Raw genomic sequence first — 27,664 nt, forward strand, 5'->3', positions numbered from 1 at the left:
ATAAGTTCAAATAAATTTAGTAATTCAGCAATTTTCAGAACAATTATACAAATCATGTACTGTATTACATTTTGTTCCAAAAATTGCTGAATTAATAAATTTATCTGAACTTATCTAACTGAAGTCGAACTGTTTATGTTTGTTTGTTTAAACTCTTTACATAAAAGCACATAGTCTATATTTTTAGTTTGTAGTTTAATAATTCTTAGCTTTTTCAAGATAATTGCCTAAAATTAAAAACTTCAGGATAATAATAATAAACTTTATGAATAATGAATGATGAGAATAATTTGTTTTTGTTTGTTTACACTGCATCATTTATTTTTTGTTTTCTAATTTTATAGTTTTCTAAGCTTGTAAAATAAAGTGAGTTTTCTTCTAATAAAAAAACTGAGAAGTGAATGGATGTTTATTTTATTAACCTAATCTTCAAATAATTTTTTTTTATACATATTCATATTCGCAAAACATTCGCACAAATTTCGCAAATGCGAATATTCGTTACATCACTAATATATACATACCAACACCAACCCTGCAAATTATTTTGTAACTTCAGTTATTTTATTCATCTAATAGCACATCTAGCAAGAAATAAACCCTAGTTTGTCTGAGATTATTTATTTCCAAAGCAATACATAAACCAATATTATATTTAGAAATAATTAAATAGGATACTTTGTTCTTTTTTTCATAAAATCTAATTAATTAGTTATGAAATTTATTGAAGTGTATATTAATCATCAATATATGTTTTACAATAAAAATTACATCAAATATTACTAAAAAAATTGTTTAAACAATTTAGATGGTTTATTTAACAAAGTATTTATTTAAATAATGCATATTCATGATATATGCGAAAAGTATATACAAATTAAAAAAAGAAACATCGAAATCCACAAATAGGTACTAGATCCAGAAATCCAGAACCAGAGATATAGTTAACAACTCTTTCCCCCTCCATTACTACCGCGAGTTTTAAAGTTGATTTTGAAGCTTTGTGGACGATTCCGTTGAAAGGTAAATTTTTTTGACTTTGGCACATTACAATTTTGAAGTATATTCTTTCAAATGATGCTAATCAGATTTCTTGTTATAAAGAAAGCTGATGAGGATTTAAAAAAAAGAGACTAACTTTGTCCCAAATTGTCCTAGGATAACTTTTTCTCTTTTTTTAAATTGAGTAAAAATGCAAGCTTTCCAAATATAAAAAAATAATTTTCCTACAGAAAATGTTAAAAGTTTTTATATTGATAGAATAAATGTTCTTCTTTAGTAGGCTATCCATAGAATTACTATAACTTCATTATTTTCTGACTTCTTAATTTGAGATAAAACAAATTAAATAACTTTTAAAGCGATAATAATTGGGGCTAAATGGATGACTAATCAATCTTGTGGTTTTAGCACTTGTTCAAAAAGTGACTTAAATGAACAAACTTGTGCAAGCTCACTCTGAATATCTCTAACAAACAAAAAACTACTTTATCAGCAAAAAATGTGTTTTTTGATAACATTAGTATTAAAATATCTAGTTTTTTTCATTTTGGGTATCCATTTTTTTCCCTTTTTAAATAATCTGCTCTAAAAAATGATGAAATCCCATTTAACAACCTTAATCTAGGTTGAACTTGCAGATAAGTTTCTCAAATAAATCTAATGTACAGGTTTCAAAATATCTCTTAAAACACATTTCACGCTTTAAGATTTTGCCAGGTATGTGTTCCCAAATGATCTTTCTTTATATATTTCTTAAAATGTATTTTACACTTGTAAGGTTTTGCTATGGTGTGTCATTTCATGCTTTTTTAGGTTACCTGATCTAGAAAACGTCCTTAAACAAGTTTTACACTTGTAAGGTTTTTCTCCAGTATGTATTCTTGTATGTTGTCTCAAATTATGTGCCCCAATAAATTCCTTCAAACAAATTTCGCACTTGTAAGGTTTTTCTCCTGTGTGAATTTTCATGTGTTCTTTTAAGGAACTTTTATGGGCAAGTTGCTTAAAACAAACCTCACATCTATTAGTATTTTCTTCACTGTGAATTTTCATATGGCGTTCCAAAGCATCTGCCTGAGAAAATTGCTTGAAACAAATTTGACATGTATTAGGACTGTTTTCAGTGTGAACTTTCATATGTTTGTTGAAAGTACCTATCTGAAAAAAGGGCTTAAAACAAATTTCACACTTGTAAGGCTTCTCTCCAGTGTGCAACATCACATGGTGTTTTAAAGAACTTGACTGAGAAAACATCTTAAAACAAATATTACACTTATAAGGTTTTTCTCCAGTATGCATTATCATATGTTGTTTCAAATGACAAGCCTGAGAAAATTCCTTATGACAAATTTCACAATTATTTCCCCCAGTGTGAATTTTTACATGTTTTGCTAAACTATCTCTCTGAAAAAATTGTTTAAAACAAATTTCACACTTATAAGGTTTTTCTCCAGTATGCAATATCATATGTTGTTTCAAAGGATTTACCTGAGAAAATGACTTAGAACAAATTTCGCACTTGTAAGGTTTTTCCCCAGTATGCATTCTTATATGTTGTTTTAAACTACCTGCCTGAGAAAACTGCTTCAGACAAATTTCACATGTGTACGGTTTTTCTCCAGTGTGAACTTTCATGTGTACATTTAAGGCACTTTTATGAACAAGCTGCTTAAAACATATTTGACATGTATAAGCTTTCTCCCCAGTGTGTCTTTTTAGATGTTGATTTAAGTACTTTTTTGTAGAAAACTGTTTACTGCAAATTTCACAATTGAATATTTTATCTTGAATAGGATGACTTGTATGTTGTTTTTTATTATCTAAATACACTGCTTTCATCGGTTCCAATGTGTTGTCCACTTGGGGAAAACCTAAAATAATAATCAAAATATATAAAAAGTTATTTTGCTAGAAAAAGTTAATGCACAAACTACAGAACAGAAAATTTTCAATATTCATAGTGGTTTTATTGTCTGAAGTTAATTTAATTTAACACAACCTCACAAGTTGTCCTGTCAGACCAGCCTTTTTAACAAACTCTATAAACAAATGGCATGTTTGTAATGTATGCAAAGAGTATATCGTCGGTGACCTGGCAATTTCTCCTATCTGCATTTTTTTATGAAAATGAGTTATCGATGAATTCGGAATCTGCTTATAGCAAAGATTTGTCTGTAGAACTCCTATGAACGAGAAAAATGTCTAAATATATAAAAATGCCACTTGCAATTTCTCCTATCTAAATTCACGCGGTAAACTACATGCAACATGTCCTATCTTGTCAGTTTGTATAGTGCAATCATAGGGTATAGTAAGCTGTTAGACTGGGAGTTGTTTATCAACGAAATACGATATTTCTGGTAAGTTTCACAAGCAAGTAATAGGATTCTAAACTAAAACGATAAACATAGACAAAGATCTAGTTTTTATAATTTTTTTCAGATAGGAGAATTTGCAAGTAGGCAACAGATAGCGATTTACTGATAGGAGAATTTGTGTGTCTTAATAAACTGTATAGTAATCATGTCGAAGAGAACTTTGCGTATGCTTGCAATGGCTAACGAAAACTTAGTTGTAAATAGAAACGACGAAATAGACACTCTACTAGTAAATGAACTGGTAAACTCTGGTGAAATCAACGAATGGGAAAACCTAAATATAGACAGTACGCCTATAGTTATGGTAATAGACGAACCTCAGCCTGAAGACAATCATACGATTACTACGCTTACAACATTGCAAAATTGTACGGAGCAGTAAGACTTTGACTTAAGCAATTGCTTAAGAGACTTTAACGAAATTGACTCTTTAGCGGATAATAATAATTGTATTATATGAAGTGATAGTGTATCTCAAGAAATTCATTTTTTGAATAACAGCTGTTCTGATGACAATAACTCTGTAAACCCCGCGTTAGATAATTTAACAAATAAACAAGTACTGTTGCCAAATGAACAAAATGAAAGGGTGGTATCTCTTGTGCCATATGAATGTTCTAGTGACGAAGACGAAACTTATGAAGCTACAAATACCAGTGATGATCAAGAAAGTTCTAATACTGGTATAAACAATAATATTGAAAGAAATCTGGTGAACACAAACGGTGATGTTGAAGTTACCATGAAGAGAAAAAGGAAGCTGGGTCAGAATAAAAATGAATGGAAAAGATATAAAAACAAAAAACTGCGAATGAAAGGTGAAGTATACATGGGGTTTAGTAAAAAATCCGGGAAGATCAAGCAAGATATACCAAGAAAAGCAAAATGTTTAAAAGAGGCGTGTACTTCAGAAAAATTTCGAAACTCCAAATTAAGATATTGCAAAGAATTTACCGAACAGTGCAGAAGTCATATCTTTAAGAAATTCTGGGGTATGACTTGGGATCAACGTAAGGTCTTTGTAGTATCTCATGTATTTAAAACTCCAACATTTAAATCAAACAAGGAAAATGCAAGAAGACAAGGTACGTACACTTACTATTTACATGACGGGAATGAAAACTTACAAGTATGTCGTACCATGTTCACAAACACATTAGATATAGGTTATAAAACTATTCACTATTGGGTTGATAATAGTTCTTGCGGTATGACTGACGAATCATCATATGTTTCTACCAAGAAAATGGTAAAGAATAGGTATACAGAAAGTCATAAATACTTGGAACAATTTTTTGAGAGTGTACCAAAACTTCCATCACACTATTGTCGTAGCGAAACACAAAAATTATATTTAGAATATTCTTTTACTCGTATGTCAAATTTGTATGGTGTTTATGTGAATAGTTTTTGTCAAGAAAAGAATATAACTCCTTTAGGTCGCAACGTATTCTCAACACGATTTAAGGAGAATAATTTTGCTTTATATACACCAAAAAAAGACCAATGCAATATTTCTTTTGCATTTAAATACAAGAATACGACTGAAGAAGAATATAGAGCTCATATAAAAAGAAAAGAAGACGCCAGAGAAGCTAAAACTTTGGATAAAGCCACAAGTGAAAGAGATGAAATAATAGCACTAACAATGGACCTACAAGCCATAAAGTTGTGCCCATATGTACCAGCGAACAAAATGTACTTCAAAACCAAATTGTCCTGCCATAACTTCACAGTTTACAACATAAAAACTCGGGATGTTATGTGCTATTGATTTTCAGAAAACGAGAATAACCAGCTCAAAGCATCCACATTTGTTTCCTGTATCATACATTATTTAGAGGAGAATTGTGTTACCGACTCCAAAACGCCAGTTGTTATTTATTCTGATGGCTGCGGTTATCAAAATCGTAATAATGTCCTGGCCAACGCTTTACTAAACTTTACCATCAAGCATAATGTGTTAGTGTTCCAAAAATATCTTGAACCGGGTCACTCTCAAATGGAATGTGACTCTGTACATAGTACGATAGAAAGAAGTCTTAAAAATAAGGAAATCCATCTACCAAGGGACTATGCTACCATTACAGTTCAAGCAAGGAAAGGAACTAAGCCATATAGAGTGAAAATATTAGACCATACGTTTTTTAAAGACTATTAATCGTCCAACCACATGCGATATTCCTCAATCTGACCTGGAAGAAAAGCTTATGACCCAACCATTAATGATATAAAATGTATCAAATACAATCCAGCAGTGACCATAGAGATAAAAACTGAACATAAAGGAGAATACTTGCAAGTCCCCATCAGACCAAAGAATATCCCAACAATTTTGGACTATCCACCTTTATTTATATTGCCTCCTAAAATAAAAACGGAGAAATGGCAACATTTGCAGGATCTAAAGTCGACCCTACCGAAAGATACACATTTATTTTATGATAGCCTTTTACACGGATAGATCCTTTTATTTTGTTCGATTTGATATAATTATGAAAATAATTTTTGTTTGTTGTTTTTTCGAAGTTTCGAGTGTTTTAATAAATGTTTTGTATTAGTATGAATAAAATGTTTAATTTAATTTAAAAGAATTATTTATTTTATTTGGACAAAAGGCAGCTATGCTTAATTTTAATAAACAACAACTCCTAAGTTCACATTAAATGAAAAGCAATATCTCCTATGAGTAACAATACTTAAAGCAATACCTCCTATCTCGCTTAACAAAACTAAATTCACTTAAATATTAACTTTTTCATAATAAGTAAACATGTCGCTTTCACGCAGATCATAAAACACAAAAAAACCATTGAAATATATTAAAATGTTATACTTATAAAGTTTTTTGTCTCTCCTGAAAAGTTTAGGTGAAGTCACATAGGAGATATTGCAAGGTCACCGACGATATACAAATTTTATTAAAAAAAATCTATCAACAACCACCAAAGGTATTTTATAGCTTGAGTTTGAAGTTCATATTCTCTTTTTGGATATTGCTGATTGAAAAAAAGAGACTACCTTCGTTCAGAATAACTATAATATCATTTTTTTAACTTGCCAGCTTCCAATATGAAAAATGATTTTGATAATGATTTTTTCCAACTTTTTTTTAATTATTTTGATAAAATAATTCTCTCTTTTGCTTGTGTTACCTGTAAAATCATTGAAAGTTCATTTTTTTCTAACTTATTACAAAAAAAGTTGTTTAAGTTAAACAAATTAAATAACTTTCAAACTATTTAATAAATCACTCCAAAATTTTAACCACATTTTTAACACCATAAGTCCCAACTTTCCATGCAATATCAAGGTTGTACAATAATTTTTACACTAGTTATTAACATTTATTTAAAATTCGGAATTCATATGTTTTTGCAGTTTTCTAAGCAACAAATTAGTAAATCAATGTCCATAGATTGCTATTTTAAAGCTTTAAACGTAAATGTGGTCCAACCAACCAAACTATCAACAATATCTTGCTTGCATGACTTCAAGTATTAGAACACAGACAGCAAACACTTTTTGGAGACTATTAAATGGCTCAAATATATGGCAGCCATCCACTAGATCTATATAAGCTAGTACAAGGTTCCAGAGCCCTGGAATGGGTATTATGAATGAATGAACCAGTTTATATCAGATAGATTCCAAAACACAATCATTTGCAATTTGCACATATTTTAACATAAATATTGACTAAAGTACAGTCACACACAGTCAATATTAAAATATTCCTAATATAAAAAGAATCGTGAAATTGTTTCCATTTCTAGCTTTAGGTATGTCAATAGAGTATTGATGAGCTTCTCATACTAACAAATATTAAAACTAATATGAGAATAACTCACACTGAATAAAAAAGCTATCTTAAACTGTTTTAAAAGCAAATACCAAGAAAACTATTCTGCTTATCTTAATTTGCACTGTTGGGAATAATCTAGGGTGCCTACAGTTACCTGCTTACCAGTTTCATTTGTTGGTTTTTCTTCAAATGAGAAAAGTTTATTCTCATCATCTAATTCAGTCTTTATGGGGAGTTCCTTTAAGTCCAAATAATCAAATTCATCCTGTGTTTCTCTATTAGACTCCTCTTTGATTTCAGTTTTAAAGCCATCTAAAAGAGCATCATCCAGCTTAACAGGATTACATGTGTTTTCACTAAATTCTTGTTTTACTTCCATTTGATTGAACTAGTTTTTATGGATTTCAATAATAATTTTACATTAAAAACAAAACATGAAATGACTAATGTACAATTTTTTATAAACCCAATCGATATCGATTTTACAGTTTGCAAACATACAAAAAATCAAGAATAAAAATAATGTAGTCACTTGTCACTTCTCTAAGTATGGTCAAAGAATATTTAAACGCTTTCTATAGTTTCTATATTCTTTGGTATGGTCATGGTGTTTCCGACAATGAATCTGTCAAAATCTGCCCCAGCTAAGCGAATGGAGTTTTATAAGAAAATATTGAATTACTAAGTTTTATTTCTCTATTAAACATATTAATTCCAGTCAAATGGAGAAAGAAATAAAAAATGAACTTTGTGATACACGTGCCGAAATAAAAATGGAATATAATGAAATTCCCAATTTGACTATAAAAACTGAAATCAAAGAAGAGGTTCCAGACTTATATTTTTGCAATTATGATAATTATGCAAGTCAAATAAAAACGGAATTAGACGTGAAAGTTGAACAAAATCAAAGTGGCAATGTTAATTCCTTGGAAGAAAATCCCAGAGATCACCATGGTATGTATAATTTCATATTTAATACACAAAATTACAATATGTTAATATTGTTATATTGTTTGTTGTTGTTTGTTTGGGTTTATATGACTGCGGACACTAAATCCATTCGCCAATCTTCCAATTTTTACTCATTTTTTCATTAGTCATTGTTTCTTATACAATCTTATCCTAAATATATTACTGAGTAGTATTGATCTCTAATACTTAGTCTTTTTTTTGGTAATTTGTTTCTAGTTTTTTTTTCTATTAGGTGCTTTTTAGTCATTTATATATAAAATAGGTGATGAGAAGTGATCAGAAGAGTTTGCTGTGGAACTCTGAGGACCTCATCACCTATTTTATATATAAATGACTAAATACTGCATTTGTTAATATCCCGATTAGTTTGTTACGATTTCCTGAAATCATTTCTTTAACCTTCTTATGGGTGTTGAAAGTGTCATACCTTGCCTCACATTCCTCAATTTCTTGACATTTAATGGACATCCAGGTTTCATTAGCTTGTTTTATTTGTTTATTAATTCTGTATCTGGGAACATTTGCAGCTACTCTTTGTTTTATGCTGCTTGCATCTTCTTTTTGTTGTTATGACTTTTGTCCCCTTGAAAGAGATGCATATTTCTCGCATAGGGGAAAAAAACTTTCAATTATAACAACACCTCACTATTTTTTTGAAATAACCTTTTTTGGAAACAATTTTAAAAAATGAGTGGAGTTGAAGTTGAAATGTCAAACAGCAGTTATAAAATTTAATTTTCATTATAATCACTTGTGACTTAATCCCATATAAACATAACATTTAACTTAGATAAGCCACAAAAAAACCAATCATCAATCAAGTTCACTGTGAATCAAGTTGACTGATTTTTACATTAAATATATCTTCATGAGTCAGTCTATTAAATACTCCATTACAAATTTTTAACATATTATTTACGGGTGACATGTTTCTCTAGGAATTTGTAAAAAGTAGATCTAGGTTGTTCATTCTTAACCTACTCTTAGATACTCTAAGGTAAATAAACTCAATTAAATCACAGTCTGTATTTAATTCTGTTAACAATTAAGTATATACACATAATGGCCAGACTGTTTCCTTTAGTGGCAAGTGGCTACAACTGAAATAAATCTAAAATTACCCTGTATGAAACCATATATGGATATTCCTTATTTTTCCCTACATATAGGAATCTTAAAAATCATTTTTTAACTTTTTCAATCATTCATGAGTTTGAAAATGCAGTAGGAGACCAGATATTTGAAGCATATTCCATATGTGGTCTCATCAGGGCATTATAGTTTTATAATTGGGTTTATTCTGAAGTTATTGCCATTTCTAATAACAAAACCCAAGATATGATAGGCTATGTTAGTTATTTCACAAAAGTGTATATTAAACCTCATGTTTGATTTGAATGTAACTCCAAGATCCTTCATAACACTCACTATCTCCACTTGATAACCATTAATATAATAATCCTCAATAACACTATTAAATTTTTAAGTATATGAAACTACTGCACACTTTTTAACATTAAGAGTCATTTTTGAATCATTGAACCATTGAGTAAGTGACTGTAGATCATCCTGCAATTGCATCTTTCTTATTAGAGATTGTTTTAAAAAATTTAAAATCGGCAGCATACATTAAGCTGTTGCAACATTTAATACAGTCTGGCAAGTCATTAATAAATAAAATAGAGAGCGATGGTCCAAGTTTGCTCCCCTGTGGAACTCCTGAGGATGACACATATTGGCGAGAAATTACCTACTTTTACTGTATTTTTCCTATCTGACAAATAACATTTTAATACATTAAAAGCTTTTCTTGAGAGATCAAACTGTACCAGTTTATACAAATCATCCAACTGCTCCTTTGCTTCAATAGCTGTAGTAATACATTCAGAGAAAACACAGAGATTTGTTACTGTTGATTTGTCACTTACAAAACCATGTTGGAATTTGCTAATTTTACTCTCAACATGCTTATATAATATCATCATAAAGGATGCCTTAAAAAATCTTAGCAATACTATTTAACAGGCTGAGAGGCCTATAATTTTGAATGTCATTGTTTTTATCTTTTTTACGTATTGGAGAAATTGTTGCCATTTTTAAGATATCTGGAAAATATTCTTGTTTAATCGACATATTAAACAAAAATGCCAGAGGTTTAGCTAAGGGTTCTGCCAATCCCTTATAGATATAGGTTGGTATTTCATCAGGGCCTGTAGATTTTTTGGGTTTAAGTTTTTTAATACTATTTACAAAATCCAATTCTGTGATATATTTAAAGGTTATCCACTCCACTCAGGAATCTGAGAGTAACAATGTGTGCAGTCAGATGTATTATACACTGATGCAAAATATTTAGCAAAGGCACTTGCAATATCAAGAGGTGTATTAAACTTGGAGTTGTTTAATGTCATTTCTATGGGAATTCCACTATTCTTATATTTTGACTTAAAGAAAGTCCAGAATTTGTTTGAGTCAGTAACTAGATAGTTTTCAAGTGAATGTTTGTATAATTTATACTCATATTTGGTTTGATTTTTAATATCAGTTCCTAAAAGCTGAAATTCAACACTCTGGGCTCCCTGAGGCTCTGTTCAACACACAAACGATAAATACTATTTTTCTTTTTAATTTTATGGACCAAATCTTGAGAGGACCAGTTCGGACACGTGGATGTAGTTCTAATATCCTGACGTAAGAATAATGAGGAACAGTTATAATGAAAAATTAAATGATAAAGATGCCAATAGTTACCTTGAGCATAGTTATATGTATATAAAGTTTGTTTAGCAGTAAATGGTTGACTTCATTTAGTATTGACTATAAACATCCTGGGTTAACTGATAGTAGTGTAAAAGGCCTGGTTTCAGGTAAAATTTAAATATGTTTCCTGGTAAAATTTGTCAATCTTCATTTCTTAATGTTGATTTAATTGCGTACAATCTTAACTCATTATAATTTCATTAATACAGATAAGGCTTATATTGACGAAACTGTACTGATAAGAGGGTTTTTCGAATTCGATGGTAGTGCGCGACGGGTTCCAAATGCCCTGAGGCTTTCTGCAAAGAATATTAAAGACTCCTACGTCGACTACCATGAAGATACAACGGCAGAACGTTTTGAAGATCGGTTCAAAAATAAAGAACCAATAAAGGAAGAAAGAAAATAAATAAATGTTATGCCAAACATTCCTCAGAATAGCGTGATTGTAATGAACAATGCAAGCTATCACAGTCGCCAACTAAGTAAGGCTCCAAACCCGAATAATACTAAATTGGAAATTCAAAATTACATGGAGACGAATGATATGTGTTTTGAAAAATGTTACACCAAACAAGAGCTTTTAGAAGTTTTAAAGGCATTTTGTATAAAAAAAAGTATATGTTGCATAAATATATTGAATTTAATTTGTAATAACAAAATACAACCTAACCTAATCGACTCACATCTAAACATTTAAATTAAAAAAGAAGTTAACCAATGTTATTATGTTTATTATATCCATAGTTTGTTCGATGGTGGGTAATTTGGAAAGGTTTTATAAGCCTGGTTTGACTAAAAGGGACATATGGGTTAATTTTTCCAACAGTTGTGAACTGAAACTATGGGAGTGCAATAGATTGTACAGTATAGTTAGATCTTTGTGCATGGTCTGACCCCAAGAGTTGAGATGTTGAGAGAACTTTTAATGTTATAGTAATTGATTTCGTCAGCTGTATAGTGATCCTTAAATGAAAATAATAATGATATTTGAAAATTTCAACCAGTTTCTAACAAAGTGTCCTAATGTTTTAAAAGTTCAAGCAACAAAATCGTTGGTAATTGGTAAATAAGAATTGTTCATTCTCCACAACTTAAAATCTCGTGGCTACGCAATCTCCGGTTTGGATGCAGTTCAATTGAACTATTCAGTCGCGTAACCAATAAAATTATAATTGCCAGAATGATTTCCAATCTCCAATAGGAGCAGAACTTGAAGTGGTACTTCGAAATTTGCTAGATATAAGAAATTCACAATCAAAAAATGTGCTTCTCTAAAAGTAATAATAATTTCAAGCTTCTTAAAAAAACTTTTCCTCCTTCTCCCCCTCCATGTTTTGTTTTATGGACAATGCAGCTCTTCACACGCACAAAAAACAATGAATGCTTCGCTCAACAGTGATTACTTACTTAGTTTCCAACAACTTAAATCATATAAGAAAGTCGTTTCATGCAATGGTGATAAGAAAATAAATAGTTTAATGCGGAAAAAATCAATACCTAAGTCAGAATCTGTCAACCAATAAATTGTTTTTACAATAAGGAACGAACCAAAATGTTTGGACTGAAAATGTTCTCCATATATAAAATGAAAATCTATTCATATACATTAAAATTAATAGATAATTATCGTTTTAGGTTCCTTATATGAAGATTTACAAAATGACTCATTCAATATATTCAAAGAAGACCAAAATATAAAAATGAGTAATTTAAGTGATGACCCTCTGAAATGCAAAGTTTGTTTGAAACAGTTTAAAAAGAAAAGTAGTGTAAAGACGCATATGCTTTTGCATACCGGAGAAAAACCATTCCAGTGCAAATTTTGTTTGAATTGGTTTAGACACAAGAGTAATTTAAATAACCACATGCTAACGCATACAGGAGAAAGACTTTTCGAATGTGAAATATGCTCTAAACGATTTCCAACAAAATATAAGTTAAAGTTGCACAACCATCTACACACCGGAGACAAACCTTATGAATGTGATATTTGTTTCAGACGGTTTTCACGACCTACTCATGTAGCAGGTCACAAAATTAGTATGCACGGTAGTGACAAACCTTTCAAATGCGAAATTTGTTTCAAGCAGTTTTCAGAGATGAGCTTGTTAGAGAAACATGTACGATTCCACACCGAAGCAAAACCTTATGTATGTGAATATTGCTCCAAACACTTTTCGTCAAATTCTTCTTTAAGGGTGCATATGCGAACGCATACCGGGAATAAAGTGTTAACATGTGAAATCTGCGCTAAAGAGTTCACAACAAATTCTCATCTAAAGGTGCACATGCGAAATCATACTGGAGAAAAACCATACAAATGTGAAGTTTGTTCCAAGGAGTTTACGCAAATGGGACAATTAAGCAGACACAGTTTATTGCATACCGGAGAAAGACCGTTCAGTTGTGATGTTTGTTCGAAGCATTTTAGACAGAAAAGTGCTTTGAAAACTCATATGCAGTATCACACTGATGATAAACCTTTTGGTTGTGAAATTTGTACGAAGATGTTTACAACAAATTCTGTGTTAAAAAAACATATGAGAATCCATACAGGAGAAAAACCTTATAAATGCGAGATTTGTTTTAAGCAATTTCGACAGTGGGGAGAATTGAAGAGCCATAATTTATTGCATACTAGAGAAAAACCATTTAGTTGTGAAATTTGTTCGAAGAATTTTCGAGAGAAAAGATCTTTAACTAAACATTTGCAAAATCATCCTAAAGATAAGCCTTCTCCATCTGGTTGCTCCCCCTAACCGAAATTGTTATGATTGCGTTTATTTAAAGCGTTTATCGCAAGAATGGATTGTCGGACGTCCTAAGATGTGCTGATCAAGCGCAATACAGAAATCTGATGTTTTCCTGATGAACGTCTCCTACTACAATCAGAGAACCGCAGTAAAAATTGGGCATGAAATATCCCAACAAGTATTAATAATAGGAAAAGTCAGACAATAATGTGTTGATCTACAGTAGATCTGCTGGATCTTTGCACATTGCTATCATTTGTATTATAGAAAAAACCAAAACGTACGAGCCAAATAGAAAATGGCTAATATTACAATGGAAATTTTTATACTTATCTTTTAATTTATTTATTGCATTTAGAAAACTGGATATACATTTATGAACGTGACTTTAAAAATTTTGGAAACATAAAAGTTATCCAATAATATCTAAAGTAAATAAATGTTTAAACCGTAGTAAACAAAGTGTTTTCATTGCATACATGCAAGTATATGAGTTATGATCTAAAAAACTGAATAGAAATCTACCTCAGGGCTCCATCATCTTGATCATTTTGTTTATTTAGTGTTAAATATGGTTTATGGTCACTATATTAGTGACCGTGTTTTGGGAAATTTCTTCAGAATATAAGTTAAACAAAAGTGGAAATAAAACACATCCCTGTATAACTCCTCTACAGATCTTCATTTCTTCTGAGTGTTTCCCATCAATTTGAAGTATGGCACCTTGGTTCCAATATAATGTTTGCACTATATTTATGATTTTACTTTATCGAAAGCTTTTTCGTAGTCAACAAAGCACAAGTGTAGATCAACGTTTACATCCCGACATCGCTGAATCAATATGTTGATGGCAAATAGTCCTTCTCGAGTACCCATTCCATTTCGGAACCCAACTGCGTCTCGCTAATATCCTTCTCTAGCCTTTCGTATCGATCAAGCGAAGGGAATACGTATAAGAGTAGAAAAGGCAAGAGCATCGTTCACTAGCATGAAGCAAATTTTCACCTGTAAAAGCCTCACCGTACCTCTCAAAATTCGACTTCTGAAATGTTATGTATTCCCGGTTTTGTTATATGTAATGGAGGCGTGGAAAATGACCGCAACATTGATGAAAAAAGTAGAGGCCTTCGAAATGTGGGCTTACCGACGTATATTACGTATATCCTGGACTGAGCACGTGTCCAACGAAGAGGTACTACGCCGGATAGGTAAAGAGAGAGAGGTAGGAATAAGTATAAAGAAAAGAAAGTTGGAATACTTGGGTCACGTTATGAGACATAATAAATATAGAGTACTACAACTGATCGTTCAAGGGAAAATAGACAGCAGAAGGGGTCCAGGGAGGAGAAGACACTCGTGGCTGCAAAACTTGCGGCAATGGTTCGGATTGTCATCTGCTGAACTATTCAGATCTGCCGTAAACAAAGTCAGAATAGCCATGTTGATTGCCAACGTTCGGAACGGACAAGGCACATGAAGAAGAAGAAGCCTTTCGTATATTCTCTTATGTATTACTTTCAGCAGTACTTTTAAAGTATGACTCATGAGGCTCAGTGTTTGATAATCATAGCACTCTTTTGCTGCTTGTTTTTAGGGATGGTTATAAATGCTGACTTCAGCCACTCTTGTGGTATTATTTCCGTATCTTACACCGTGTTGAATAAATCTGCCAATACTTCCAAGTTATCCTCTTCCATTAGTTTTAACAGTTCTACTGGTGTTTCATCTAATCCAGCTGCCTTATTGTCTTTAGAGTTTTTGATAGTATATTTAATTTCATCTATCTGATCTTCTGTCTCTCTAAAGGAATTAATTCTTGTATTTTCTGCATTTCACCTCTTTCTTCTTGGAAAAGTTCTCTAACGTACTCCTCCCATCGTCTTAATTTCTCTGGTAAATCTATTAATAGTACTCCTTTTTTGTCTTTTATGTGTCCTTGCTGTCTATTTCGACCCATTCTAGTCCATCCATCCATCCAATGTCACTACAGCCTAAATCGCGCCTTGGCCTCCTTCAACAAGCTTCTCCAATGATTTCGATTTACCGCTGTTCTTTTCCATGAACGCGCTCCCATGCAGTTCCTGGCATCCTCATCGACTTCGTCTTCCCATCTCTTTTTAGGTCTTCCCATTCCAGTCACGTCTCTTATTTTTTTGTGCATATTTCTCATATCATATTTTGTTTCTAGTTCTTCTATCTCTTAACATTGTTTCATCAAATAGATTTTCTTAGATGTTTTGGTTTTTTCCTTAATTATTCGTTGTATTTATTTATACTTCTGTAGATTTTTTCCTTTATATTTCCTTCTTTCTTCCATCTGTAATAGTATTTCTTCTATCATCCACTGTTTTTTAGCCTCTGACCTATGTTGTATCAAACTTTCTTGAGCTGGTTTCAGTAGTGTGTTTTTTATATTATACCACTTTTTATTTACATCCATCATTTTTGTTTGTTGTGTTAGTGTTTTTTGCATATTAACATTCACATTATTTTTTAATTCGTTTTTTATTTCTTCGTTTTTTCATATTCATTTTTGGTTTTTTTTTGTGAGTTCAATTCTTTTTAATATTATTTTCACGTCAGCAACTAACGGATTGTGGTCTGAGTTAACATCTGCTCCAGGATAAGTTTTAACTGAGGTTATAGAGTTTTTATATCTGCTATTTATGAGTATAAAGTCTATCTGGTTTCTGACAATGTGGTTTTCTGTATGTGAAGGAGACGTCCATGTATATAGTCTTCTCTTAGGAAGCTGAAACCAAGTATTGGCAATTACCATATTCATTTCTTGGCAGAATTCTATGAGCCTTTCTCCTCTCTCGTTTCTAGTTTCTAATCCGAACTGTCCAACTATATTTTCAACTGAACCTACTCCAATTTTTGCATTAAGTCTCCTAAAATGTAAGTAATATCTCTAGATTTTGTTAACTTGATTGTATTGTGCAATTCTGAATAAAACTTTTCGATCTCATCATCGGTCTTATCAGCCGTGGGAGCATAGACTTGGATCATATTAATATTACAGTTCCGTGATTGAATTTTTAGCATTATTATTCTTTCTGAGATTTAAATCACACCTAGCACTGATTTTCTAATAGTGTTGCTTATGATGAAAGCTACTCCGTATCGATGATCAGATTTGTCTCCTCCAGTGTAATAAATATTGTGGTTATTTATTGATATCTCTCCATTTCCTGACTATTTTACATCGCTAACCCCAAGGATATCTATATTTAGCCTCTCTTTCTCTTTAATAACAGTATGCAGTTTTCCAGGCTGATACTTACTTCTTACATTCCAGATAGCTATTTTTATCTGAGAGGGTTGAGTATTTTTTTTTGTTTTTTGTGCAAGGGTTTCGCATGTTGACGACCGAAGAGGCCTTGCGTTCTGATGGTTGTCTTCCCCTGCCGGATTTTGGTCTCCGATTCATGATCATCATTGGCTCCACAACCCACGGTGGGTCTTGGCCTGCTCAAGGATGTCTCCATTCTCTCCTATTCTTCGCCTTGGCTTTCCAGTTTCGTACTCACAACCTTCTCAAGTCTTCCTCCACCTGATCCTTAAATCGTGCTCTGGGTCTGCCTCTCCTTCTCACTCCATCCATTCTTTGGTTATAAACACGTTTTGGCGGCTCCATCTCATTCATTCTCTCCATGTGACCTAACAGCTGGTTTATTTTGATGGACCTAATAATATCAGGTTTGCCATACAGACGGTAAAGTTCGAAATTATAGCGTCTACGTTATAATCCGCCCTCTTGTACTCCTCCATAGATATGCCGGAGGATTTTACGTTCAAAACATCTTAAACGTTCTTCATCGTCCATGTTTCCGACGCTTAGGTGAGGATGGGCTTGATAAGAGTTCTGTATATCACTAATTTCGTTCTTTTTGTAACTAGGCTTGTTGTTGAAAATTTTTTTAATCCATAATAGGCTCTATTTGTCAGATATATCCGTCTATTAATTTCTGCACTTACTGCATTATTCTGATTAATTTGTGAGCCTAGGTATATAAACTCTCTTACTCCTTCGAAAGTATATGTTCCGTTCGTTAGATCTTCGGGTTGTACTGCTTATATATAATTTGATACTTTCATATACTTCGTCTTACTAGTCTTAAACTCTAGTCCCATTCTTTTTGTTGCTGCTTCAAGCGTCTTGAATGATTCGACCACGTCCGCCTTTCTTCTTGTAATTGTACGCTGCGATTAATAATAGTTCCTCTTGTTGTTATTCCAGATTCTCTTATCGCTTTCTCTAGTGCAATATTGAATAGAAGGTATGATAGGCTGTCTCCTTGTCTAAGTCCTATCTTAGACTGGAACGTTCTGGAAACTCCGTTCTGCATTCTAACTTTACACTCGACTCTTGAGAGGGTCGCTTCCACCAATTTTATCAAGTGTACTGATATGCTGAATTCTATCATGGTCTTGTACAGTGCTTTTCTTCAACACTATCATAGACACATCTAAAATCAACAAACAGGTGATAAGTATCAATGCCATACTCATATTTTTTTTTTCCAGAGCTTGCCTTAGAAGGAATATTTGATCGGTCGTTGATCTTTCTTTACGAAACCCACACTGATATTTACCTATTATGTCTTCACAATATCCCGATAGTCGGTCTTAAAGAATATATGCCAATATTTTGTATGCTACGTTTAGGAGGGTTATTCCTCTGTAGTTGTCACATATTGTTTGATCTCCTTTCTTGTGGATAGGTACAATTATACCTACATTCCAGTCTAGTGGCAATTTTATTTGCTTCCAGATCAGTTTTACCAGTCTACATATACAGTATGTCAGGTTTTTTTGCCATGATTTAAACGTTCTGAAGTAATACCATCTGCCCGAGGAGCTTTATTTTCCTTTCAATTTCTGTATAGCTTGGATGACTTCTACCTTTGTTGGGATGTTATCTTTCTCTCTTTCATCGTCAATGTCCTCGAGTTGGATTTCTGATTCGTGGAGCCCTGTCTCACCTCTTATATTTAGCCTTTCCTCGAAGTTTTCTGCCCATCTTGACCGCTTTCTTGGTTCTTCCGCCTTCGAGACGAATTTTTCAGTCTCAAGACAACAGAGTGTCCTTCCACTTACTAGCTCATCCGCCCTAAGCCTTTGGTCAGTAAATGGTAGATTGCTTATCAAAGCAAACGTCCCATTACATGCGGGTTACACATACTATCAAACTAAATTAAAAAAAAAATGTACATAAAAAAAATAGAAAACTTGTGAGCTGGGTAAAAAAACAATTTATTTTAAATATTTATTTAAACATATACAATTATAAATTTAAGATTTCTTCAGTGTCACAATCTGAGCTACTCATATTACCAGTGTCTATTATGATTGGTTGAATGTTAATGTCAAATATATTTTTTTCTCGGATATACCACTTTTTAATAATTTCATGAGTATATCTCACACATTCTTCCCAAATTTTTGTGTTACATTGGCTTAGTGCCTCTTTCCACATATTTATATCAGCACTATACCTATAATAATGTGACTTGCAGTTTGACCTAAATAATTCAATAGCGTAGTACACTTCATGACCGTGTTCTCTTAATAGCTCATCAATTATATACACATTCTCTTCTGTGAATTTTTGCAATTTGTACTAATTCAGGTTTTGTGAGTTTTGCGTCATACTTGATCTTGTTTGTGGTCAGCGCGAAGTAATAAACTTGCTTCGGTAACAAATGCTTTTGAAGAACCAACGTAATCAATTATAAAACGTTAACCGTTATATCCTTCTGGTTTACATACACTTTTAACAATGTTATCTTGCCAGGAAATTGTTTTATTTCACTTTGAATAAATGCACGTTTTGTCCAAAAAAAAAGATCGAATCGTTTTGTAATGCCCCTTTGTCCGCTTCTTCTCGATCGATGGTGATAAATACAATAAAACGTTGAAATGGTGGAGTAAAAATTATGGTTTTATTGCACTACTAATTACACTATATGATGTTGTTTAGGTAACTATCTATAATAGATTGCGCTCACATGAGCTCAAATCCCCAATTTATAATCTCACAAATAATGTATACATCAGCACAAAGGTTAACGCTTCTATCATACTAACAAACTTTGAACTATGAACTTACAATACAATTTAATCTAGGCCGTAATTGCAACACTTTTCTTCTTTAAGTTCCATCTTCTATCGAAGGTTGGAAATCATCATGGCTATGCGGACTCTGTTGACTGCCTTTCTAAAAAGTTCTGCACTGCTGCATTCAAACCATTACCTTAAGGTCTTAAGCCAGGATATTCTTCGTCTTCCCACATTTCGCTTTCCTCGGATTTTGCCTTGCATAATAAGTTGTAATAATGCGTATTTTTGCCCTCTCATCACATGTCCTAAGTACTCAAGTTTTCGTCTTTTGATAGTTAATATTGTTTCCGCCTCATTTCCTACCCTTCTATGATATTCGTAGGATTCTTCTGTAACACCAAAATTCAAAGGCGGCCAACTTATTCAGATGGATTTGTTTTAGTGTCCACGCTTCCAAGCCATAAAGACAATTTAAACTTGCAACACTTAGGAAGTTCAATTAGAAAAAATATATTATTCGACAATTTATTAAGGGGTGAATGGACTTTAATTATTAAAATATTACTCGATATAGTTTTACAATGTCTCAATTATACACGGTGAAACTATAAAAAGTTAAGAATAATGTGAGATTACAAATTAGGGGATTAATTTGTGATTAAACAAGTCGTAAGAAAATCTAACTAATAGAATTTGGGTTTTTTAGGTTTTCTCGAGAATGGTAATAGCATGGATATTTTGATAACACTACAGCAGGTTGAAGAAAAAAATAACTACTCTAATAACGATTTAGAAAGTGATATGCAGTCGCCGACTAGCGATAAACTTCCTAAATGTGAGATCTGTTCAAAACAATTTTCCAACAAGGGTAATTTGACACGTCATCTAAGAATCCATACAGGAGAAAGACCCTTTGAATGTACAATTTGTCGTTTTCGATTTTCGTTTAAGCAACATTTGGAAGACCATTTAAGATCGCACACTGGCGAGAAACCTTTTGAATGTGGGATTTGCAATAAACATTATTCCAGAAACAGCGACTTAAGAAATCATTTGAGAATACACACTGGAGAGATACGTTTCGAATGTGATATTTGTTTTAAACCTTTCCTTACCAAGTCCAAGTTGAAGATTCATTCCAGAATCCATACTGGAGAAAAACCTTTCGAATGTGAGATTTGCAATAAAAAGTATTCTCAAAATAGCGTCTTGAAAAACCATTTGAGAAAGCACATTGGAGAGCTAGGTTTTGAATGTGATATTTGTTTTAAACAGTTTTCTTCCATGAGCAATTTGAGGGGTCATTCCAGAATCCACACTGGAGAAAAACCTTTCGAATGTGTGGTTTGTTCTAAACGCTTTTACTACAAGAGTGACATGAAACGTCACGTCTTAAAGCATACTGGTGAAAAACCGTATGGGTGTGACATTTGCTTTAAGAGATTTAATGAACAGGGTTCGCTTAAACAGCATTTAACATGTCATAGTAGCGAAAAACCTTACTATTGTAAAACTTGTTGTAAGGAGTTTAAGCGAAAGAGTAGTTTAAAGAAGCATATGACATTGCACATCAAGAAAAACGTTTTGAACACAAAGTAATGCAACTATAATCATAACATAAAATATCAAATCACATAATGATATCAAAACATCTCTTAACTTTAGGAACTTATGAATTACATGAAGTTAATTCTAGCAGAGCTATTGTAATGAAAAGTGTAATCAACGAATATAGATGCTCATGAAACGAAAGGATAGGTGGGGGATAAATACGCGCAATTTATACTGTTGTCATTATAGTGAGAAAATGGATAAGTGTTTTTTGTAAATTAATGAGAAAATATCTGACTAATTTCTTACCGAACATTGTGTCTGAATAAATGCTGTATCTGACTATTAGTTACAAAATTACGTAAAATTACGAAGACAGTTATTCAAAAAGAATTTGCGGAGATTTGCCCCTTAAAACGGAGTCAGTTAGCGTGGGACTTTTTCCCTTAAAATGATAAAAGTTCATAGATGCATAAATAATTCAACGGAAAAATTAAAGAAACATTTATTTATTTATTATTACAAATTTTATCTAAAATTCGCGCGCGAATTTGATTTCGCGCACGTAACTGACATTCAAAATTGCCGGTCGATTCAATCGTTTCTGAGATAACAGTTCATTCTACACAAAAAGTGGTTATAAACATTTGTGATCAAAATTATCTCAGTTATATTTTGTAAAACATTTATTTCTCCAGCGTACAGATTGGTGGTAAATCCATTTTTTCTGTTCGCACACCACCCTCCCCCAACAAGGTGCAAGGGCGGACTAAGGCCTAGGCACGTGCCTGTGGCCCGAAAATTAGGTTTTTATTTTTTATAATTAATTATTCCGAATCGTTGTTTGATAAAGTCTACAAGTGTGGACGAGCGTTTCCGTGCTTATGCATCCACACCCGCAAGTGTCGATGTGAGTAAATGTGATAGTCACGCGCCTATCGGCGTTTAAAAAGCCAAATATAGCTATTTAAATCAGTCTCCTGAACGTTACGTATCGTATCTTATGTGTTTTGATTAAAAAATGTGCAATTAAGACTTAAATCCTAAACTTGATTGCAAATAGATTGTTTTGGATTCATAGTTAATACTTTGTGAAATTCCTAAATATAGATAACCAATCTTCAGCCACTTCGGCTACTTCGGAATCTGGAACGACACAAACACCATCACTACTCAAAAATGAAAAGAAGGCAAAAAATCCAAAAAGAGATGGTTCTTATCTTCAAGCTATCAAAAAATATTTGCCGCAAATTACAAAGTATATCCGGAAAAAGTTGCACCGTTCATGAAACAGAATTTAAAATCTGCAATTGCTACTGGATCGTTGGTATAAACAAAGGCAAAGGGAGCGTTAGGGTTATCAAGTAAGCGTCTATCTCATCGTGTTCTGGATCTACAAAGCCTAGTTCAGGAGAAAAATGAATGATGGATTTTCTACCGCCGCGCCGCCAAACGTTCTGCTACTAGCGAAAAGGCAAAATCTGTAAAGAAAGTGACTAAGGCTAAAGAAGCCAAAGACAGAGAAAAGCCGGCCAAGGCGAAGAAAGTTGAAAAGAAGTCCTAAAACTCCGTCATCTTCATTCCCAGTTCCGACTTCCTTAGAGGCCAAAGTAGAAACACCAACTAAAGCGAATAAATCAAACAAAGGCAGTCATACGAAATTTTATGTTAAGTTGTAAATCTACCTTAATATTTGTAAACCTACCTTAACATGAGTGACATGTCAAATAGAAGAAGAAGCTCCGGAGTAAAGGAGAAGGAGAGACATTAACAGTCGAACAGTGAAACCAAAGGCATCTAAGCCAAAAACCGCCAAGGCTACCGCAAGTTCACCAAAAGACTAGAAAAACTGCTGCTCCTAAGAAAAAGTAAATGAACTAATTAATATCTTCGAATTATCAAAACAAATCTTAGTTTGTATAAAAGTATTACATTATTTAATTAAAATAACATACAGTGTAGGTAAAAGATTATGGTCGGTATGGTAAAATTTAACAGGATATCTAACGCAAATATAAAATCATATTTTCAGCGAATAGACAAAGATAACAATCATATTTCCCCTTGGTCTCCCCTCCATATTTCTTATTGACGCCCATTGCACATTAGTGAGACGATTAGTTCCGATCAGAGATATTTTACATATCTCTGGTTCCGATCCTAAGAAACTAGAGGTGGGTCGTTGACATTTTTATCGGAACCGTTTTTCGTAAACTGTAACTAGTTGATTGTTTACCAGTAGTTTCAAATCAGCGAGTACACAAACAAACGTATTGGCTATTATATTGAAATAAACTAACGAAGGATATATTTATTATAACTTGAAAAATAAATTAAACAATATAAATAGTACTTACATTTACATTGCACATTATTAAATCGCGAATCGTCTAAATTGTCATTTAAAAACATAAGTTTTTCCACTTTTCTTGTTAACCGTATTCTTCTTTTATTTAAAATTATACCAGATTTTGAATATGTGTTCACAAGGAACATATTTTGTTACAATACTACAATATTTTATGAATATAGTAGTTAAGTTAGAATTTACATGGCGATGATTTTTCCACCACTGTAATGGACAGTTCTAATCTCCCTTCGAATTTTTTGTGGGTAATATCATCATCGTCGACAAATACATGTCGACTTCTTTTATATCTCTCGATGCAGGTGTATGTTTAGATGAGTCATGTCCAATTAATTCATCAAAAATACACCATGGACTTAAGTCATCTTTATCAGTTTCTTTTTCTTGTACTGGTTGATTTTCACTAGTACAATCTTCTTTTTCTTTTTTTATAGAAGTAACCAGCTTCTTAACTCTTTCTTTTGTTTTTTATAACTAGGTATTCTGATTAATGAATGAGTTTCGATTTACGATTGATCTGCATTTTCGATTTCAAATCTTTATTGATAGTTCGTCAAAGGATTTATTTATTAGAATTATATATATAAGAATTATTATTAGTCAAAATTATTGACCTAGTATAAGATTAATAATTTAATTTTCAAAAAATGTACATTTGTAGAAGATGCAGCTTCTATGGTCCGCTTTCTGAATATTGCAATGATTGAAACTTCTCCTGACGCGTTTCTGTCCGTTTCGACTACTTCTACTACAAGTACTGACATACTGCCACCGCCACCCAAGCGTCAAAAGGTGATGGATACTTCCATTAATAAAAATATTAGTTTTGAACAAAAGAAACAAATAGATATGGATTTACTAAACCTATGCAAATACTCGTTTCATCCGTTTTCCATAGTTGAAGAACGAGCTTTTAAAAAGTTTGCAGAGTGGATTCCTGGATATACACCGCCAACAAGAAAAACTTGTGCATTACGTCAGGTTCATTACTTCAGGAATGTTATATCAAAACTGAACAAATTATTAGATCACAAGTTGTTAAAGAAGTAGAAAATATCTGTATTACTACTGACCTCTGGACATATGGAGTAACTGAGAGTTACATCGCATTAACAGGACAATATTTAACCGAAAATTTAGAATTTAAAACGGTTTTATTAGGTTGCTGCCATTTTTCTGGAAACCATAATTCAGAAAACATCGCTTTTGAAATTGGTGAAATTATTAATCAGTGGGGTCTAAAATTTTGCAGTAACTGATAATGCCACAAATATGGTCAAAGTTTATCCAAGCTATGATAAGCTAAGATCTATGATTCCAAGCCTATTAAGAAGTCAATCTTATCTAGCCATTTAGTTAGTAATGGCATAGCTGCTGCCCTAACTTCTCTTACTAAGATAATTTTCGGATACTTTACTGCGCATCAAGTGGGCGTGGTGATTGTAGAATTCTCAAAGTCGTTCCAGGTCTGACAAACTGCACATGACCTGAGTTAGTTCAGCAGTTCCAATTTTCGTTTCGTCATTAGAATCGTGTTTTATCAAATAATGTTCGAGAAACTTACTGGTACTTAAGGCACTTAGCCTATGTATACGAATGTTTTACGAATATGTTTTACGAATGCGATATTTTGTTTTATATCTGAACGTCCACCATGAGCAGTACTAAAAACAGTATTACAAACTATGCATTCTGCTTCATTGTCATAGCGTACCTTTTTAATGTACTTACATTCTTTGGAGTACTTCTTAAACTTGCACTGACGCTTGGACGTAATTACCTATTGACAATAAGAGATGTACTAACCAAACACTTGTAACAGACAGCCTGCAGAAAGGTCCAGATCAACTGTCGGCTAGAGGGGAGGCCAGCAATGGACAAGTTTAACTTTTTTATTTTCTTTGCTGTTTCAGCAGACGCAATTTTCTTAAAGTTATATTTTTTATTTTAGGTTTTTCTCAGAAGAAATTATTGGAAATAGAAATTACGAAAATGTTACCTGAAAATGCTTGTAATAAAAAACAACAAATAAGTCTTAAACCTGAAGACACAACATTAAAAAATTATATTTGTGCTAAAGATTTACTTTACAAAAATAATTTAAATAACTGTAAAAAAGATGAAATTGAAGAAGGACTTTATAAATGTGAAATTTGTTTTAAGCTGATTTCTCAGAAAGGCAATTTGAAGAGTCATTTGAGAACTCATACTGGAAGAAAACCTTACAAGTGTGAAATTTGTTTTAAGCAGTTTAGTAAAGGAAGCAGATTGAAAAACCATTTCAAAGTACACACTGGAGAAAAGCTATATAAATGTGAAATTTGTTTTAAGCAATTTAGTCAAGCAGGAGGTTTGAAAATACATTTGAGATTGCACACTGGAGAAAAACCGTACAAGTGTGAAATTTGTTTCAAGCAGTTTAATGAATCAGGAAGTTTAAAAAGACACGCGAGACTGCACACTGGAGAAAAGCCTTACAAGTGTGAAATTTGTCTGAAGCAATTTATTCAAGCATATGATTTGAAAAATCATTTGAGAGTGCACACTAGAGAGAAACCTTACAAGTGTGATATTTGTTTTAAGCAGTTTAGTGAATCGAGAAGTTTGAAACGTCATTCGAGAGTGCACACTGGAGAAAAACCTTATAAGTGTGAAATTTGTTTTAAGCAGTTTACCCGAGCAAGTTATTTGAAAAGTCATGTGATACTGCACACTGGAGAAAAGATTTACAAGTGTGAAATTTGTTTTAAGCAGTTTAGTGAAGGAAGCGGATTGAAAAACCATTTCAAAGTACACACTGGAGAAAAGCTATATAAATGTGAAATTTGTTTTAAGCAATTTAGTCAAGCAGGAAGTTTGAAAATACATTTGAGAGTGCACACTGGAGAAAAACCGTACAAGTGTGAAATTTGTTTCAAGCAGTTTAATGAATTACGAAGTTTAAAAAGACACGCGAGACTGCACACTGGAGAAAAGCCTTACAAGTGTGACATTTGTCTGAAGCAATTTATTCAAGCATATGATTTGAAAAATCATTTGAGAGTGCACACTGGAGAAAAACCTTATAAGTGTGAAATTTGTTTTAAACGATATAATGGATCGGGAAGTTTAAAAAGGCACTTAAAAATGCATACTTAAAAATGCATACTACTCGAGCTTTTAGTTTGAAACGTCATATGAGATTGCACACTGAGGAATATTCTTAAACTGTGAAACTTGTCCTAAGCATGTTTGGTATCTGGAAGACTGTTTATAAGGAAACATTTTTATTGTATGTAACTTGAAAGTAGATCTGTACTATAGCTAAATATATTTTGATAGATATTAAAGGAGTATATTTTATATGATATACAATGTTCATCGTTACAATGTACTATTAACAGTATATAGTACTGTAAGTACAACAATAAATAAATTTACTTAACAACGAGTTTGATATAGTTGCTGATAATACCCGAGAACACTGGAACTGAACTAAACATTTAAGGTTAATACCAAATAATTTGAGTAGATAATAATTAAGACAATAGCTTTGTTCGCTGAGACAATCCATGACTGGTTTCTGACTGATTCGCATGCGCAGTTGCGTTTTGAGTATTCGCGGTGTTAAAAATCCGAGACTTCCGAACAGAAAGTTTGGTGTTCACGGAGTTTTTCTAACTGGTTCGTGATCAGTCAGAAACAGGTCCATTGAGTTTGTCGCATGGTGGTAAGAAACCGTTGGAGGGAGCGCAACCGAGGTGTAGGCAAATTTGCGTTAAGAGAAGTGTAGTGTTCTATCTCTTTAAACAATAGGAACCTTCGGGTCTAGGGTTAGGTTAGGGGTGTCCGCTGCGTTTCTGATTATTCCAGAGAAGACGATATATTTTATATTGAATTAAAATTCATAATCTAAGTTGTTTCGAATTGAATAATTCTAATGTAATATAAATATATTGTGAATATTCTATAGTATTAAAAAAATAATTATATTGTTTACTGCCTCGATTTTTATTTCTCCCTG

General features: G+C 32.5%; 2 protein-coding genes across 5 annotated transcripts; one reads left to right on the forward strand and one right to left on the reverse strand.

Annotated features, from left to right (window-relative positions):
- Nucleotides 1–720: 720 nt before the first annotated feature.
- LOC140443789 (uncharacterized) lies at nucleotides 721–7,718 on the reverse strand. Its single transcript, XM_072535239.1, has 2 exons — nucleotides 7,348–7,718; nucleotides 721–2,873 (listed from the first exon to the last, which is right to left on the reverse strand). The coding sequence occupies exons 1-2, from the start codon at nucleotides 7,562–7,564 to the stop codon at nucleotides 1,768–1,770; spliced, it is 1,323 nt and encodes a 440-aa protein (XP_072391340.1). The 5' UTR covers nucleotides 7,565–7,718; the 3' UTR covers nucleotides 721–1,767.
- A 54-nt stretch (nucleotides 7,719–7,772) lies between these two features.
- Nucleotides 7,773–27,632, forward strand: LOC140443769 (uncharacterized). 4 transcript variants are annotated; one of them, XM_072535227.1, is made up of 2 exons: nucleotides 7,773–8,142; nucleotides 20,449–25,606. In XM_072535227.1, the coding sequence occupies exons 1-2, from the start codon at nucleotides 7,908–7,910 to the stop codon at nucleotides 21,339–21,341; spliced, it is 1,128 nt and encodes a 375-aa protein (XP_072391328.1). In that variant the 5' UTR covers nucleotides 7,773–7,907; the 3' UTR covers nucleotides 21,342–25,606. The 4 variants fall into 4 exon arrangements, with proteins under 4 accessions (XP_072391328.1, XP_072391302.1, XP_072391311.1 ...); XM_072535201.1 differs by lacking the exon at nucleotides 20,449–25,606 and adding an exon at nucleotides 25,613–27,632 and having other exon boundaries at nucleotides 7,785–8,142; XM_072535210.1 differs by lacking the exon at nucleotides 20,449–25,606 and adding an exon at nucleotides 12,559–14,105 and having other exon boundaries at nucleotides 7,790–8,142.
- The last annotated feature ends 32 nt before the right edge of the window (nucleotides 27,633–27,664 follow it).

This window comes from Diabrotica undecimpunctata, chromosome 1, assembly GCF_040954645.1.
Source record: "Diabrotica undecimpunctata isolate CICGRU chromosome 1, icDiaUnde3, whole genome shotgun sequence".
NCBI lineage: Eukaryota > Metazoa > Arthropoda > Insecta > Coleoptera > Chrysomelidae > Diabrotica > Diabrotica undecimpunctata.

Excerpts from the sequence above, each read along its gene's own strand:
- LOC140443789 (XM_072535239.1), bottom strand. The coding sequence starts at position 7,564 with ATGGAAGTAAAACAAGAATTTAGTGAAAACACATGTAATCCTGTTAAG. Across the intron at positions 2,874-7,347 it reads AAAACCAACAAATGAAACTG|GTTTTCCCCAAGTGGACAAC; the intron begins GTAAGCAGGTAA and ends TTATTATTTTAG.
- LOC140443769 (XM_072535201.1), top strand. The coding sequence starts at position 7,908 with ATGGAGAAAGAAATAAAAAATGAACTTTGTGATACACGTGCCGAAATA. Across the intron at positions 8,143-25,612 it reads AAATCCCAGAGATCACCATG|GTTTTTCTCAGAAGAAATTA; the intron begins GTATGTATAATT and ends TTTTTATTTTAG.